Source organism: Mya arenaria, chromosome 13 (assembly GCF_026914265.1).
Source record: "Mya arenaria isolate MELC-2E11 chromosome 13, ASM2691426v1".
In the NCBI taxonomy this organism is placed as follows: Eukaryota; Metazoa; Mollusca; class Bivalvia; order Myida; family Myidae; genus Mya; species Mya arenaria.
Window position 1 is genome coordinate 63,638,413 of NC_069134.1, and position 19,221 is coordinate 63,657,633.

The 19,221-nt window shown below is 35.1% G+C and overlaps 1 protein-coding gene and 1 long non-coding RNA gene across 2 annotated transcripts in view; both read left to right on the plus strand.

Moving 5' to 3' along the window:
• The window catches only part of LOC128213315 (atrial natriuretic peptide receptor 1-like), a 37,236-nt gene that overhangs the window by 1,619 nt on the left and 16,396 nt on the right, over positions 1-19,221 (plus strand). Inside the window, exons 2-10 of the mRNA XM_052918921.1 lie at positions 75-171; positions 1,239-1,383; positions 1,974-2,164; positions 5,417-5,557; positions 6,233-6,393; positions 9,706-9,778; positions 10,075-10,201; positions 17,174-17,260; positions 19,004-19,147. Coding sequence (XP_052774881.1) covers positions 75-171; positions 1,239-1,383; positions 1,974-2,164; positions 5,417-5,557; positions 6,233-6,393; positions 9,706-9,778; positions 10,075-10,201; positions 17,174-17,260; positions 19,004-19,147 — 1,166 coding nt within the window. The remainder of the gene's footprint in view (positions 1-74; positions 172-1,238; positions 1,384-1,973; positions 2,165-5,416; positions 5,558-6,232; positions 6,394-9,705; positions 9,779-10,074; positions 10,202-17,173; positions 17,261-19,003; positions 19,148-19,221) is intronic.
• Positions 12,001-14,685, plus strand: LOC128213316 (uncharacterized). Its single transcript, XR_008257711.1, has 3 exons — positions 12,001-12,195; positions 12,608-12,691; positions 14,442-14,685. It is a non-coding gene; the product is annotated as an uncharacterized LOC128213316 (long non-coding RNA).

Genomic DNA, 19,221 nt, shown 5'->3' on the forward strand with positions numbered 1-19,221 from the left:
CACACTTATCACTCTACTTCACTTTCAATGATAACATAGGCACATTTAATCGTAATACCAAAGCATTGATTTAGATATGTTCTCTGCAAGCTGCATACTGTTGGCATGAGTCTGACGATAACAACATCCATTGCTGGGATTTTGATGGTAGCGGACCCATTGCATGTACAGGTATGATTTTAAATTAGGCAACACAAGTCTGATTTTTAGGCTTGAGTTTTAGATCAAGACTTTTGTAATGTTATTGACCACAACAATTGAACTGATTCCATGTGGAGTGACATTATACTCAAAAGTACAAGATTTCAATGAAAATCAGTTTTGAAACATACCAGTGATTTTTTTTGGTGAAATTTACTGCCTTCTAAAGGCTGTTTCCCCTAGTGAAAAACTGATCATTTTTCCCCAAAATTGATGATATTTTTCCCAATTGATTGAATACTGATCCTGTGAATGAATAAAAAAGCAATGAATTTATTATTAAAAAATAAGACTAGCTCTTTTACAGCATAATGCAGTCATCGAAATTAGACTTTCGGATGAACAAGCCCGAATTCTTATACTATTGCATGGAATCATATTTTTGAACAAGCCCTGCTATATAAAATTCAGAATTTGAGCAAGCCTGGAAGACATTTTACCAGTGAAGGGCTTGCCGGCTTGTGCTAATTTCGACCACTGATAATGTATGCATTAAAAAGTAAAAACAAGTATATTTGCTATTATATTTGCTTTTTTAGCATGATTTTGTATTTTTCCCAAAGTCGAGAAAAATCCCCAATTTGTAAGGAACAGGCGGTGAAAATAATTCCAAAAAAAAATCATTGCCTGTAATAATATTTGACTTACAAAATATGTTATATTTTGCGTATATTAACAGTCAAACACACATGTAAAACACGGATATGAAGGGGGAAACTCCTATATAAAGGAACACTCCTTGAAATTCTATGTTTAAGGCAAGCCTTCAGAATTGGCTTGTTGTAAATTCTACTTTAAAAGGCTTAAGTGGGGAGCAAATGATAATCAGATTGCAGATAAGAGTAATTTCATTGGTTGCTGTGTTTGACTAGAAAATTATGGAACCAATGAAATTGTCTCTTACAGCCACTTTTTGTGAACAAAAGACTTTCATAATAAGACTTAGCAAAAGCACTATGAATGGGTGCAGCAAAGAGTCTTCAATAATCACATTGACAAGGGAAGTGTTTTAAAATTCATGATTTCAACTTTTTCAGGATTGGAACCAAGATGGATTGAAGTCCCTGGCGATGAAATTCGTGCTCAACGAGACTTTAACACAACATGCGAGCTGATAGTCACGGATGCCTTTTATGAATGGGCATTTACTATGGGCTACTTTGGTCATCTTTCTTCTGTAACGTGAGTCAATAATATCAATTGATGGGCCAAAGGTCATGGTTATTATTTTTTCACAAACATTTTGTCCACACAAAATGACCTTCACTTGTCAGTAGGTCAAAAGTCTGACATGGAAAACTCATAGGCTATGACTAATTTTTACCTTGATAAATGCTAAATTTTATTGGCTATAGTTATAAATTTCTGCCAGTCGCCTTAAAAAGCATTTTCTGATAGTAATCATGTTGACATATATTCAAAGTTTAATTATTTATTGAAATATAAATCACCGTGATCATAAGAGGATGGAGGGAATGAATCTAGCTTTCTGAACAAATCTGACATGTTGAGAAAACTTATGCATACTTTCAGAGACATACATTATCTGGCCTGTGGTCGAAATTAGCATAAGCACCCAAGCCCTGTTCTGGTAAAATGCTTTCAGGGCTTTCCCAGCTTGCTCCAATTCTTGGATTCTACAGCAGGGCTTGTAATATCAAGCAGTAGTATATGAATTCATACTTGTTCATCCAAAAGACTAATTTAGATGACAGTCAAGCTGTAAGAAGTAATTAAGAACCTCTCCAGGTCATTATTTTCTTTATTCACAGGTCTGCTGCAGAAGCTAAAACATGGTGTGAAACCAAGGAATGCCCAAGTATGGCAATGCATGCTACCAAACACAACTGCTGCATCTATCATGTCAATATGCATTCGTGCGCGCTCGCGACTTCTCACATGGGATACTGCACGCCCTGGATGCACAGCGGAGCAGGAATGTTCGCGCATTCTCATGTGTTGTGTAGGTTATGACTTTTTTTCTTTTCTTGATAGGTCATTATAAAGAACTTGCTTCCAGTGTGGGTATGATTCTTGTATTGACAGAACTAAGTCATCAAATGAGGAATTATGGAACATTTATAAATCACAATTGGGGAATGCATTTTGGGCATTAAATTAGGGAAAAGCTACCCAAACCAATATTATAATATGAGCCGCGACACACAATATCAGGCATTTAGACTTTCCATTTTTCAATTTAATTCAGTTATCATTTAGAAAGCAGCTAAAATTTCATAACAGTTTGTGTTTTCTTTAATGCATCCAGACCATGTGGCACACATTTTGACTGACATGTTGATGTCATATATCTGATGTCACGATAAAATAATTTTAATGACAGAACACTCAATCATTATCATACGATTGTGAATCAATTGGCTCTCAATTTTCATTTTTATTGTAACAAAGTTCAACCATTTATTATAAAGTTTTTTATCTATTTTTTTGTTGATGGATCATTACAAATGTAACATTCCGCGGTAGCCAGAAGTGGGTGCATTTATAGTATAACATTCCCCTGTAGGCGGAAGTATGTGTGTTAATAGTGTAACGTTCCGCTGTGGGTGGAAGTGCATGCGTGTTCCACTGTAGGTGGAAGTGCGTGCATTCATAATGTAACATTCCCCTGTAGGTGGAAGTGTGTTCGTTCATAGTGTAACATTTCCCTGTAGGCGGAAGTGCGTGCGTTCATAGTGTAACATTTACCTGTATGCAGAAGTGTGTGCGTTCATAGTGTAACATTTCCCTGTAGGCAGAAGTGAGTGCGTTCATAGTGTAACATTTACTTGTATGCAGAAGTGTGTGCGTTCATAGTGTAACATTTTCCTGTAGGCGGAAGTGTGTGCGTTCATAGTGTAACATTTACCTGTATGCAGAAGTGTGTGCGTGTAACATTTCCCTGTAGGCGGAAGTGTGTGCGTTCATAGTGTAACATTTACCTGTAGGCGGAAGTGAGTGCGTTCATAGTGTAACATTTACCTGTATGCAGAAGTGTGTGTGTTCATAGTGTAACATTTACCTGTATGCAGAAGTGTGTGCCTTCATAGTGTAACATTTACCTGTAGGCAGAAGTGTGTGCGTTCATAGTGTAACATTTCCCTGTAGGCAGAAGTGTGTGCGTTCATAGTGTAACATTTCCCTGTATACAGAAGTGAGTGCCTTCATAGTGTAACATTTCCCTGTATGCGGAAGTGAGTGCCTTCATAGTGTAACATTTCCCTGTATGCGGAAGTGAGTGCCTTCATAGTGTAACATTTCCCTGTATGCGGAAGTGAGTGCGTTCATAGTGTAACATTTCCCTGTAGGTGGAAGTGAGTGCCTTCATAGTGTAACATTTCACTGTATGCAGAAGTGCGTGCATTTATAGTGTAACCTTACCCTGAAGGCTGAAGTATGTGCGTTAATAGTGTAACGTTCCACTGTAGGCAGAAGTGTATGTGTGTTCCGCTGTGGGCAGAAGTGTGTGCGTTTGTAATGCGGAAGTGCGTTCATAATAAAACATTCCTCTGTAGGCGGAAGTGCGTTCATAGTATGTTGATGTACTTTGTTGGTAATATGCAAATTGGCAGAACCATTTCTCCCTGTGGAGGTACAGGGCTTATATATATATATAAGACCAGTCGACCCCTTCAGGGGTCGCCCGGTTAGCTCAATCGGTAGAGCATTGGACTGTGAATCGGACAACCCGGGTTCGATTCCCTGGTGGAGCAGGTCACTTCTGTTGTGATTGGTTATGAAATCCTTTCTGCGACCATTCGCACTGTACCACTGCCCCTGGCATGTACAGAAGTTGTCAGTTCCTTGCAAAGGTGAATGCACCTAGTACTGGTTAACCTCCCGGGATAGGTGTGCAGTGGTTGAACTGGGACTCTTCAATGTGCTAATGCTGGGACCTGGAGTATAAACTACTTACACCACCCTTCAGGGTTGAGTATGCTTTTCTCTGAAGGGAATCTGTTGGCCTCGCACGTTACACAAAAAAGACATTTAAAATGGGCAAAAGTGGAATGGGAACAAAAAACTTCCATATAGAAACGTAGGTAATAATTGATTGTTAAATAAAAAATAACAGAAAATGATGCCATAATAACATTCCTTTCAAATAAAGAAGTTTTGAGGTAATTATTACACATCTAAAATGTCATTATCTTTGATTGCTTTATTTGTAGGTATATGTCTGAAGGCCCAAAATAGTCTGTGCGTCATTATGACAGGAAAAAAAATAAAAATCATATTATTTATTCAGAATATTCCCTTTGAACTTCAACTGTAGAATTCCAGTGTGTTTTTTTCTCCTCCAGTAAAAGTAAGTATTTTTACCCTAACCAGGTAAAAAAATCCCGTTTAAATATATTTTTATATTTTTTTTTTTTTAGAAGAGCATTGACCTCTGAGCATAAAACAAAAGTTGCATTATACTGTTATTCATGAATATGTCTAATATGAATAGGTTTGTTGAATAAATAGTTTTTGAATTTTGAAAACTAGTTGAATAATGAATGATAGTATTTTTCTTCTTTTTGCCAAAACAATGCTGTTTTTTTTCCTATCAATGGCCTCGGCCACCATTCCTCTCATAAGTGGAAAAAAACACTGAATTCAGAAGGATTTTTAAAAAGATTTTATTCGATAGAAGTATAAAGGTCACAATTCCAAAATCATTTTTTTTTAAATGTCTTTTTCATGTTAGAATGCAATGCTAACCCGACAGTTCGCATTAAAAAATTGAGTATACTGTTTGCAAATGAATTTTATAAATTGTACTTGTTAATCATGAATCATTTAATAAAATCCTGTTAACAATGCCATTTTGCAACGAAAAGACAGTCAATTCATTTCAGGTTAATTTAAAGCTAAGATTTGATTGATCAGTTGGTGTTCATCAATGCAAACTGTACATGTATGAATGCTTTACAGGGACCAGTTCTTAATTAGTCTCAGTTTATGGTAGTCGTCGAAGTATATGCTTATTCACTGGTTATTCTCTTCCGTTTTATTTTGTTGTAGGAAATCGATCAACAGACTTATAAATGTTAAATTAAATGAAATTCACTTTTCTGATTTGGGCGACCTTAAAGCCACTTTCATTCGATGCATCAAAAAAATGTTGAAAAGCTATGTTCATTTGTAAGCAGAAGTGATAAAGGAACTTTTCAAAATTTTACTAACATGATATTAATCATTCTACATTCGTACTGTGACTCATTCTCAGTCGGTAAGCCAGACCAAGGGAACTGGACGAGCTCCATAGATGGCATGTTTGAAATTGGTGCTACCTCAATCATTGCACATTACAAGATCGCGGGCGTGAATATGGCGATTGAGAAGAGAATAAATGTGCTTCCAAGAATAGGTAAATAAATTGCTTATTTGCAATAAATTTAATTATTTAAAGAATCATTTGTTTGTTCCGGTCAGTTTTGGCTCACCTAAACATGAAGTGCGGAGGTGAGCTATTAAGATCGGTCTTTGTCTGTTGTTTGCTCATCCACACGTCCATCAACAATTGCTTGATTTTCTCTGAAAGCAACAGGCAAAATTTGATGAAACTTTACAGTCTATTTTTAAACATAGAAACATAGATGAAACAGCAGCATGATTGTTGTGTTTATTATTTTATTGATGTAAAATGATGTATTATCGGCAATCTTCTAGCTCACATTGAAAATTCTAGGCTAGTTAGCATCAGAAGGGTAGAGATCCAATCTAAATGGCCATAATAACAATCAGAAAAACTCACTTTAACACTTTGACATGCTCACTATAGCTCACAGAAACAATGTGTAAATTTTGCAAACATCAGCCAATTTTCTACAATCTGGTGTCTAGACTAAAAATTGGAACTTTTCTGAAAATGAAATGCCGAAATTGTCTATCATGAAGGTACCTGACTGTTCTTATACCTATCTTTAAACATCATGTGCAGATGATGTGATATATTTGAATGTACATTTATTTGAGATGTAACTGAAAATGCAGGACAGTGAATTCTTCCTCATATATAAATTATATATTTTTGCCTGTTTAGTATGTGGTGACGATCTTTGCGAGAAAACAGACGGTGATGACTCTGAAACATGTGAGACTTGTCCAGCCGACTGTGGACGCTGTCCCCTGGAAGTCTGGGAGATCGGCGCGATTGGCGGTGCTTGTGGATTTTTCCTTGCATGCTTGGCGAGCATTTATTGTGTATGTGGGATTTTTATATTTTCACTCAGGAGTGGAGGGTTTATTGCAAAATCATGCATTATTAGTCCCCTACCGCTTTCACCGGAGGGGACTTAAGGTTTACCCTCGGTCCGTCCACAAACATCTCGGTCCTGCGAGCCGATAACTCAAAAAGTATCAAAACTAGGTTAATGAAACATAGTATGTGGAAAGAGGGCAATATGGTTTATAAAGTTTTTTTTCGTCAGACAAAGTAATGCAGAGTTATGCCCCTTGACTTATTAAAAATATAGCCAATTTGGTCCTTTGATAACTCAAGAAGTATCAAAGCGAGGTTAATGACACTCTGTATGTGGAAAGAGGGCAATATGGTTTATAAAAGTTATTTTTTTCTGTCTAATGAAGTAATGCAGAGTTATGGCCCTTGACTTATTAGAAATATAGCCAATTTTGTCCTGTGATAACTCAGGAAGTATCAAAGCGAGGTTACTGAAATTAAGTATGTGGATGGAGGGTAAAATGGAGATTATGCACACAAGTTTATTTTTTAGTCAGACAAAGTTTTGCAGAGTTATGGCTCTTGACTTATTAAAAATATAGCTGTTGACGGAAAAAAATTCTCAGTCCTGGGATAACTAAAAAAGTGTCCAAGCTAGGTTAATGAAATTTTAGTATGTGGAAAGAGGGCAATATTGAGATTATGCATGTGAGTTTGTTTTTTTCATCAGACAAGGTCATGCAGAGTTATTGCTCTTGACATTAAAAATTTAGCCAATTTGGTCTTGTGATAACTCAAAAAGTATCAAAGCTAGGTTAATGAAACTTACAATGTGGAAAGAGGGCAAATAAAATTTATTTATGGAGATTATGCACGTTAGTTCAGTCTGCGAAATAACCCATGTGCCCGATGCCCGGGGCAAGTAAAAATCCCGCCGGGCAAGTAAAAAATCGTATTTGCTTGCCCGATCGGGCAAGTGAAAAAAGAGAACGAAATCGTTTATCCGAAAATCAACAAACAAAGTAAATACGCTAAATTTGATGACGTATTACTCGACTTTGTAAAAGTCGCTAAATTTGATGACGTTTTACGCGGTCTGTATCGACTGGTACACTTACTCCGCAGTCCGAATCAATAGACGCTTATAACTATGCGTATAAAATTGAAAGCCGATTGGACACTTGATTTAAACCAGTCCGATGCAAGCGTTTCAAAGACGAAGCCAGCCATTCTTGATTGGATGGTAAGACCTCCTTTCTTTAATTACTGTAGTATATATAGCTATGTGAACTATGTTAAGTCAGCTGAAATAATATATAATATAATAAACTGATTCTACTCTAGAATTTAAACCATTACAATCCCTAATGCCCAGTCCCTCGTTAAATGTTTTGCTGCAATCCTGTTACTGCATATCATGCAAGGTTAGGTATGAACTATTCAGTGCTGCAATTTATTGGCCTTTATTTTTTATTTTGATAGACTAGTACAGCATCTGGTCAGGGTAGGCGACTGAATGCCACAAAGAGGGTTCAATCGACAACTTCCAAGACAGTTGTCATTTCTGATACATATGAGGAGCCGGAGGACCTAGTAGGGATAGATGATGATGATGATATTGCACAGCAGGTACTTAAATATCTAAAACTTGTGTTGTTGCTGAGAGGTAATTGCATGAAATTTCATTTCAGAAAATTATTATACCGTTACATGAGTAAATATGTGCCTTGTAATTTTTCAGGAAACGAGTGTCATGAAAGACTTCTTTGGTGAAAAAGACGAAAAAGACGACGATGATGATGATGATGATGATGTCGAGATGACAGAAGATACTGTTTTCTCTCTTCTTTTGTCATTTAGAGAATGAATAAAACAACTCTGATGTGATCTTTGCTTTATATTTTATTTGAAATTTATTCCGGCAAGTGAAAATTGGTCCGGGCAAGTTAAAATTGCCAGGGAGATGCCCGAAAGGGCAAGTTCATCTGAAAAGTTATTTCGCAGACTGTTAGTTTATTTTTTACGTCAGACAAAGTTATGCAGAGTTATGGCCCTTGACTTACTAAAAATATATCTGTTGACGTAAAAAAAATCTTGGTCCTGGGATAACTAAAAAAGTTCATGAAACATCATTTGTGGAATGAGGGCAATATGGAGATTAGGCACGTTAGTTTTTTTCATCAGACAAGGTAATGCAGAGTTAATGCCCTTGACATTAAAGATATAGCCGATTTGGTCCTTTGATAACTCAAAAAGTATCAAAGCTAGGTTCATGAAATGCAGTATGTGGAAAAAGGGCAATACGTCAAAAGTAGACATGGGTGATCTTGTAGGGTTTACGGCTAAAACTGTTGCATTTTGATAGATAGAGTTTACTGTAAATGCCATTAGTTTACTATCACATGAGCTGTGGTGACTTAAACAACTTTGATGACCTGGGTGGTGCTCTGGTTCTAATTTGTTTTTGCTTAATATTGCGAAACATCAAAATATTAAAAGAACCTGAATAACTGTGGCGTTACATAGTGAAGCAGTTACTGGTAACCTGATTTGATTGACATTGTTTCTATCTTTTTTATTAATGAAATGAAAGTTTAATATTCACAAAATATTCGAAAAATTGATTTGGTTGCAATTTAAAACTGAGTTAATGAAATGAATCTACCAATATTCATTTATTGATCATTAGATACTTGATTGTGGTGTGGCAAACTTCATGTAACTGACCAAATTGAAAAACTGCAAAAAAAAACCTGTTCATTTTGACAGGTTAGCTGTCTGAATGGAAATAAAAATGTTAACACCATGGGGGGGGGGGGGGGGTCAAGGATTTGACGTAAGAGGGGATGCCTTGGGGTCTGCGCCCCTTCCTAAGGAATAACCAAATAGGTTCTAACATGGTCAAGGGGAGTTTAGTGGTCTCAATTTGGCTAATTCCAGTTTTAAATAGTGTATTTTGTAGAGGTGCAACGATTCACTTTAATGCATCGAAAAACCGATTTTAAACTTGCTGATTTGATACAGAAACCCCAAAATTCAATTTGATCCACATATTAAACATGCATGCCACAAAATGACCGTTGTATCCGCATTCTAAACATGTTGGCTTTTGTTATGTGGAATGCGATTGATGAATAGTTAATCTGGCATCCAATCAATAATAGAGTTTCATTCTTACTAGCCTAGTAACATTGCCTTATTAAAAGATGCTCCTAAAAAATTAAAATCAATAGTGTTGATGCATTTTGGTGTGGGGGGGTGGGATGGGTCACCACCATGTCCCTCTTGATAGTAGATCATTTACGGTTTCTAATTTTTTTATCATTATCCTCCAGTACATGCAATGGCAGCGAAGAAAGTTACTGTGGAACGAAGACTGGATCATTTCACCGGATAAGATTGCCGATGGTATGAAACAAAGTTATGAAAAATGTATTTTCCTGACTTAATAAAGTTCGAATATATGTTATGCAAATTCATCTTATTTGATTTCTTGAATGAAAAGTAAAAAAAGCAGCCTTGGAATAATCAATTATGAGCTATTTCTGATTTATTTATTTTTTCAATTTTTAAAATTCGGCCATTTACATACTTTGCACTGAAAAGTGCTTGTATCAACTCTAGTATACATATGTGAGACCTGAAAAGATTTACCATGCTTTCATGAAATTAACAAAATAACATCAACCCATAAATATGAGCAGATGAGGGTTTGCGTGGGGCTTTTGGCAGTATGATCGTGAGTAATATTGGACTACAAAACGTAGTAAGTCAGCAAGCCAGCAACATCAATGCCGGCCACAAACAAGTTTTCTGCAGAACAGCACTCTAGTAAGAATTTTGTTCATCAGATAATCTGCGAAATATTTATTCCAAATTTAGGGGTCATTTTGTTTTAGGTTGGCTAATTTCTTTTTCATAAAAATAGGTTTTACTTTAAAACATTTAGATAGTTTTTGTATGCAACATTTATAATCTATTCCATTTAAACATATAACCCCGAGTTAGGCACTTTTAAATTACACCACCCACCTACAGAAGCAAATTAACCCTTTTGAGGTCCAAATTAGCCCAAAAAGACACCCACCCATATACTATTCCACCCATATACTATTTAAATAATTGCCTTCCCCAAGGGGGTTATATGTTTTACTGGAATAGCCCTCAATATACAATGCTTTTTAGCTAAAACAAATTACAGTAGAAACTCACTAAACCGGACTGGGCCAAATTTCCGGTTTAGTGAGGATTCTGGTTTAGTGAGGATTTGACGGACGGAGTAAGTTTACTCAAAATATTAACTGAGTTTACCTTTAAAGGGAAGTTGAAAACTGGAATAAAATGAAAACACATAGAGATAACATTTATTTTACATCAACAATGGTTCAAGTAACTTGAAATAATGCATAGAATATATATTCATTAATATATCAATGTGCATGTGCTTGTTACATCACAGATACAGTTTATATCATTGTATCTTACGTTTCTACTTTTTCCAAGTCTTAAAATAAAACAACTCGCGAAAATGACCACTTCATCATCAATCAAAGTTCTTGATTTGAGTAACAAAGAAACAAATTATCCGATTATCTGTAATTTAATGCTTGTTAAGTATGTTTGATACCGTAGTTTAATTAACGCACCACTCTAATTTAATTCAATTATAGAAGTCTTTAGATAAAACAACCCTCCAAAATGATCACTTAATAACCGTTTCTAGTTCTTTATTTTCTGCAACAAACAAATTAATGTTTCAATCTTTTTTTCTTTTCACAAATTTGATAATCGTGCGGCAGTCCCCGTACGAAATTTTCAGCAGGAATCCGGCCAGAATTTGGCAGGAAAGTGGCAGGAATATCATATTTACGCTCGTAATCTGGCAGTAATTTATTTGTGGGCAGGAAAGTTATGTACCTGGACTGGAACTTCATTCATTTACGGACGGAAAATATACAAAATATTACAAAATTACGGTTGGAAACTGATTCTGGCCGTAATTTCAAACTTAGAAAATTTCTGAAATACTTTTCACTGCTAAAACAGAGTAAGTTTTACATGACACACGTTAAGTTCATTTTTCTGGCCGTAAATAGGGACTTCCATTTTTTTCTTAATGACATCAGAATTTGTCTCAGAATTTGTCTTTATTTTTGTTCTTATTATTATTATTAATATTATTATTATTATTTATTTATTATCATTATTTATTGTTGTTATTATTATTATTATTATTGTTATTATAATTATTGTTTTCATTATCATTATTATATTTATTATTATTATTATTATTATTATTATTATTATTATTATTATTATTATTATTACTACTATTATTATTATTACTATTATTATTATTATTATTATTATTATTATTATTATTAAATTTTCATTTCATAAGTATAAGAAAGCACAAAAAGATAAACATACATTCTAATGTTATTGGTATATAACCTTATTAATGTTAATTGCTCTTCCTTACACACAATACACTTTTCTAAAGCAAAACATGAACATAAATAATTCAGTTTTGTATTCTTCAGAAATTAGAAGCCTTTAATCAGTGTGCTCGGTTTAAGTTTATTGACCAAACTATTTCCCACAGTACACATTGCCTGGGCTTATCAGATTATCTAAGGTCAGACAGAAAATTTCAGTGAGTATGCAGAGAATCAGGGCTCAGTAGCCAATAAGATCAGTGGATTTCAAATGTTCAGGCGGGTTTTCTGATTTTCTTGATGTAAACATGGCAGCCATGGTGATTTAACCTTCTGAAGATTCCTATTGTTTTGCTGGATATAATCGGGATCTCTCATGGTTTGAAGGTAAACAGTTATTTCAAAATGTATCTTGAATTATATGTCATTCATATTATCCTACTTGTTACATAATTATGAGTCTTTTAAAAAGTTATATGCTATAGATAAGTAAAATAATGCTATTCCCCTCACTGTGAGTTCATAACACATGGTATTTCAGATTGTATTTATGTAGAAAACATGGTCAGAACTTTACATTTGTATGTGGAAAAGGGAAATGTTTAAACTGAGTGTGTCAAAAGCCATATGAATGTACATGCATGATACATTGCATAATAAAAAGTAAAGTATATATGTAAATAACTTAAATAACTATCAACTTAAGAAACTGTAAGTGATAAGTCTGACAGTAAAATTGTGAGTTTTAATTATGTTTTTGACTGTATATGTATGTTATTCTTTGTTAAAATGCTTGTAGATGGCTTTTTATTCAATGGCGAGGGAGAAAACAAGATCTGAAAGTAATAGTTGGGAGCATATAAAGCAGACCTTACCCTCATAGGTTTGTGAAGGATTGTATTTTAATTTAGAAAGAAATATATCTATATGGAAATCATGCTGTTTTTATAGTCTTATAGTTTTAAAGCAGTATTGTTACTCATGTAAACAAGAGGCCCAAAAGGGCCTATGCTCTACTGGCATGGCTTTTGTGGTCATATCAATCCAGAGCATGTATGTATGGGTAAAAGGCAACAGACATATAGTTTATGTTTTGTGTTTGGGTTACCTGAAAACGTAGCACGTTCAACATCTGAACCCAGAAAGTATTGTAAGCAGATTAGTTGCATGAACTATTTTAATATGTGCCAAGTAAAAGTCATCTGACAAAAAAAAAATGCTTTCAAAACTGTACTCGTAGTAAAATTTTCTGTAGTTTTAAAAGTTAAAAAAAGTTGGTCAAAAGGTCAAAGTCAAGGGCATCCTAGGACAACATTGATCAATTTGAACAAACATTCACAATCAATTGTGCTGAGATGGATGCACGAACACACAAAAAGATTTTCAAACCTTTCCAGATTTATGTTTACCAAACCTGTGAACCCTGGGTGTGGCCAGTAATGACACCAGGTGCATAACTTAAACATTCACAATCAATTTTGTTAAGATGAATGCGCAAACTACAGAACTTAAAGCTAAAAAATGGCCTTTGGGCTTTCAACAAGAACAAGGCAGAGTAATTCACAAAATCAACTGCAGAAGCAAAAAGCAAATTGTCTCTCAAAATCCTAGACTTGCAAATTGTCTCCCTTAACTCTAGACTTGAATTGACATATACATGTAAACTTGGCTAAAAATAGAATTCGCTCATGCAGACCTGGCTAAAAATAGAAAGCATTTCTTTAAAACTTTCATGGCCCATAATCTAGGCATTCATGGGCGGATCTTGCTGGTTTTCGAAAGGAACCAAGCTCTAATGGATATCTAGATACTGTACAAGTTTCATCGAGATATAATCAAAACTGAAGACTGTATCGTGTTCACAACCAATTGTTTACACAATAGCATTTTTTTATACTATCAAGGGCCATAATCTAGGCATGCATGGGCGGATCTGGCTGGTTTTCGAAAGGAACCGAGCTCTAATGGATATCTAGATACTGTACAAGTTTCATCGAGATACAATCAAAACTGAAGACTGTATCGTGTTCACAAGCATTTGTTTACAGACGCACGGATGCACATACTACGTACACATTACCATCGCATAAGCTCTTCTGGCCTTTGGCCAGTAGAGCTAAAAACAACAACAACACATTTGTGATGAGTAACATTTTTATGTGATGGGTAATCAAAATGCAGGCTATGTTGATTGAATGTTTGCATTTGTGTGTTTTGTTGCATGCTTCTAGCCATTGCCCAAAGCCATAAAACAGGGTTTGACCGCTGGGCATTTCCTTGTCAACATATCCACCAATCTGTATAAGTCCTGGGGCTGTGTGGACAAGCCTGCTGTTTTCTAATATTTTCTTGACTTAACCGGCATTGGTTTGAACCCCACTATAACCAAAATCCTTTTTTATGCTTTAAATGTATTTTTTTCTGCAATTTTGATATGATAGAGTAAAATAATGATAAATAAGTGTTTTCAGATGCATAACCGGGAAAGCTTATTTTTGGTCCAGAATCATGAGCGAGTTACTTTAAGCTGTGAGGATGATAAAGTGTGCTTGAGAATGTATAAATGGATTAAAAATGATGCATTTTGATACTAGTGATAAAATAATTTTACATGATATTAAATTTTACTGCAGATTTTGTGACGTCATAGTTGCTGGACAGAATACATTTGGATCTGACTGGGAAAAAAGGCATCATCAATCCAGCAAGTTGAGTCTGTGTTAATAACCATGGACATAAAACTCACAGACGATTCCAAAAACACTTTAACTTTTCTTTGTAGACTTAGTGTCTCTTCATTTCATGATAAATTTATATTGCAGATTATATCATTATAATCAGTTTATTGATTTTAAAATCACAAAAAAATAAAATCATGCAAATGTAAATAAAGTATATAATATAATAAATAATATGAAAGAAAATTATATTATTTTATCTAAACAAGAGTTGGAAAAGTTTAAGCAGGCATGTAGTGATAAGCAATAAATTGAGTTCTAGAAATGTTGTAAATTCCAGTTACATTAAAATATTACGTGCCATTTTACGGTCAGATTTTTGAAAAATTCCTGTTCCAAATTCCGGTTAATTTAAATATTACGTCCACTTTTACGGTCAGATTCCGTCCGTTTAGCACACGTAAATTCTATCTTAATTTTACGTACGGAAATTTTTACGCACTGAATTTTATAAAAATTCCTGTTCCGAAATTCCGGTTAATTTAAATATTACGTCCACTTTTACGGTCAGATTCCGTCCGTTTAGCACACGTAAATTCTATCTTAATTTTACGTACGGAAATTTTTACGCACTGAATTTTATAAAAATTCCTGTTCCGAAATTCCGGTTAATTTAAATATTACGTCCACTTTTACGGTCAGATTCCGTCCGTTTAGCACACGTAAATTCTATCTTAATTTTACGTACGGAAATTTTTACGCACAGAATTTTATAAAAAATTTCTGTTCCGAAATTCCGGTTAATTTAAATATTACGTCCACTTTTACGGTCAGTTTCCGTCTGTTTAGCACACGTTAATTGTTCTTTATTTTTCTCAATTCTGGGGGTAATTTCAATGATTCCGTACGTAGAAATTAAAGTTTTACGTATGTTTTACGGTTGGAAAATTTCGTACAGGTCAATCCACAGCGCAATCATCATTATCGATTATTGGGTTAACACAACATCACAGGTGCAATATCTAACGACGCACCGGCTGTCAAAACAAAGTGACACGCGATTCGCGAATTCCTAATACACAAAATCATTTTGACATATTGGAACAAAATGTATGTCCGGTTTTGTGAGGTAAAATTACGTTGAAAACTAACAAATTTTCTCGATTTTTTGTCCGTTATCCGGAATTCCTTGATTCCGGTTTTGTAGGGATTTTTTTACATTGAAAATTGAAGGAGAAAACCGGGACTCTGAAAAACGTCCGGTATCCCGAGGATTCCGGTTTTGTGGAGTTTCGGTTTAGTGAGTTTCTACTGTATTAATTGAAAAAAAATATCAAAGGAGAATACAGCAAGAAATGGCCTGTGCCAAAGCAATTTATGTTGATAAATGAATATGCCCCTGGGTAACCTCAAAATCTTGGTTTTCTGAGCAAAAGCCAGTTATATAGCATCTACGCAAATTGTCAACACCATTTCTTTTCCAAAATCATTTACAGTGTCTTGAAGAGCACTACTAATTTCATATAGCTGGTTTGTGCATCAAAAACCTTTTTTTCTTTGCTTATTTTTTCATCAAAGTTTGGAATAAATAATGCCATACTGAATTCTTAAATTTGATTTTAATTCAGTTTGGGGAAAGACACGCAAAGATCACTTTCAACAGACTGTCTAGTTTAATTCTACACATCTTCAGCTACGTTTATTGTACAATGACATGCAGGACATACAGTAAAAACTGCGATCGCTCAAGGACGCCGGGTTCCCAGCTAAAGCCTCAAAGGAACCGTTGTTTCGAACGACCCAAGTTTCAATTTCCCAGTCTGCTATGAAACGTCTTTCAGTGTATTTCAAGTTTGAAGTCATCAAACCCAATGTTAATTTTGACACCGATTTTGTTTTTTGCGTTAAAAAACCAATAAATGAGTAAATAGTTTATTTTTACAAAAAGCACATTTTCTAAACAAGCAACATTGAAATATGCATATTTTGGCATTAGTCAGATCTAAGTTTCGCAAAATTAAAGATTGAAAATTGGCGCATCTTGTCTGTCTCACGAAATGTTCAATCATAATGGTGATGGGTCCTGCACTACATTGTTCAGGTGTTTGACAATTTGTAAGATCTTTCTCATTTGCCATATTGCAAAGAGAAGTGACAAGAACAAGTTCTTTTAAGAGATTCCAAGGTTGGACCGCTATAGTAGTGCTTTATTCATATTCGTATTACTTATTTACATTCTCACAATTAACTTCTCATAATTATCATCTCAAATGCCTTTTTTACAACTAGTAGCGGTCATGCGTAAACAGTGACAAACAGTTTTAACACCTCATCAAATTTCATTTCAACTGCCATTGCATTTTTTATAACTTGCGAAAATTTTAAAACCTGGTAATTGTTTGTTTTGGAACACGTGTTCGGGACAAAGTGAGAAATTATGACCTCGAGGGAGACATAAGGTTCTGTGCATGATTTAAGTATTTGGGGCTGGCTATTGTGCTCGACTCCTCAACTTATTTAAGTTTCGATGCAGCGTCAGTATATTTTATTTGAAAATAAAAGGGAAAATGTTCAGGACTAAGCTTTGACCTCAAGGGACCGCCGGTTTGCAACCGACTGCCTGTTCGAACGACTGCAGTTTTACTGTATATTAGTTTACATCAGTACATAAACAATATTCTATTCAGTGATGGCCTTTCTTGTGCAGTGAGAACAGTAACAAAACCAGAGTTCAGCCTCTCAAAACAAGTCAGGATTCAAGTGAGAGCTGTCAGGTAAGGTATAGGGCAGTTTTACATTTCTCAAACATTTTTTTTTCTTAACAGCAAGATTAGCTTTTGAATTTGTGACCTTGAATTGTCAATATTAGTTCAAAACCATTTAGCCCGCTCTCTAGCCTTAACAAATTTTGCCCAAACATGTAACAATTATGTCTCCACCAATGAATGGGAGAGACACTGTTTTTGCCCCGTCAGTCAGTCAGAAATCACACTTTGTTTCCGCGCAACTTAAGAACACTCAAGACCCAGGAACTTCATACTTGGTATGCAGGTTGCTCATGACTAGAAGATGACCCCTATTGATCTTGAGATCAGTAGGTTGAAGGTCAAGGTCGCAGTGACCTTAAGGATAAAAATGGTTTGTTAAAAAACTAAAAAAATGTATGGGACAAGGAAGTTGGTTTTCTAGTTGGTCATGACTAGTTGGTCATGACTAGTTGATGATCTCTATTGATGTTGAGATCAGAAGGTCAAAGGTGAAAACCATAGGTAGTCGGTCACAAATGGTTCTCAGTTGGATAACTAACGCTTGGGCCTAGGACTTTATACTTGATATACAAGTTGGTCATGATGAGTAAATTACTACTATTGATTTTGAGATTATTAGTCCCCTACCAGTTTCACCGGAGGAGACTTAAGGTTTACCCTCCGTCTGTCATTCCGTCCACAGAAATCTTGGTCCTGCAATAACTGTAAAAGATTCAGAGCTAGGTTAATAAAACTTAGTATTTGGAAAGAGGGCAATATGGAAATTATGCACGTTAGTTAATTTTTATCGTCAGACAAACTAATGCAGAGTTATGGCCCTTGACTTATTAAAAATATAGCCAATTTGGTACTGTGATAAATCAAACAGTATCAAAGCTAGTTTCATGAAACTCTGTATGTGGAATGCGCAATATGGAGATTACGCACTATGACATTAGTTTATTTTTTTCTTCAGACAAAGTTAGGCTGAGTTATGGCCCTTGACTAATTTTAAAATATAGCTGTTGACGGAATAAAAATCTCGGTCATGGGATAACTAAAAAAGTATCCAAGCTAGATTAAAGAAACGTAGTACATGGAAAGAGGGCAATATAAAGATTATGCACATTAGTTATTTTTTCACCAGACAAGGTAATGCAAAGTTATTGCCCTTGACATTAAAAATATAGCCAATTTGGTCCTGTGATAACTCGTATCAAATCTAGGTTCATGAAACTCTGTATGTGGATAGAAGGCAATATGTCAAAAGTAGAGATGGGTGATCTGGTAGGTTTAACAGGTACGGAGATTTTCTATGGACACGCTCATCCTTTTCACAAGGCTTTAAACCGGTTGGGGACACTTGGCGTCCTTCACGCGGCGCTCTTGTTGATCAATGTATTGATGCAGTGTATATATAAATGTGCACTTTTTAAATACTGGTGAATAGGCCAAACTCCAAGGTCATTTATGGTTCGTTTCAAGTCCAAAAGTACAATTTTCATGTCCATCATTGCTGATTACTCATCTAAGACCACACTATAAGAAGACAAGTGCATTTTCAAAAGAGCAATCTCTAGATTTTTAGTTTTTGGCCACATTCCTGAGGTTTGAATATGTGATGCCAATCTTTTATATTTTGAAAGCAACTTAAATGCTAGGTTTTGAATTCACAATCTTATTAATGCACCAAATATTCCGAAATGTAAACCTAAAATAATTGAAGCCATCTACAGTATTTGGTAATTGGTTTCCTCTAAATTTCACCAGGGAGTGTGACCATGTCAACTTGTGCAAGTTTGTCGGAGCGTGCATCGAGGTTCCTCACATGTGCGTGCTGAGCGAATACTCAGCCAAGGGAAGCTTGAGCGACGTTCTTCTCAATGACGAAATTCCCCTTAACTGGGCCTTCAGGTATTTAAAATTGTTAAATAGGCATTGTAACATATTGTTGTAACATACTGTCAATGAATTTAGCAAAAGCTTTC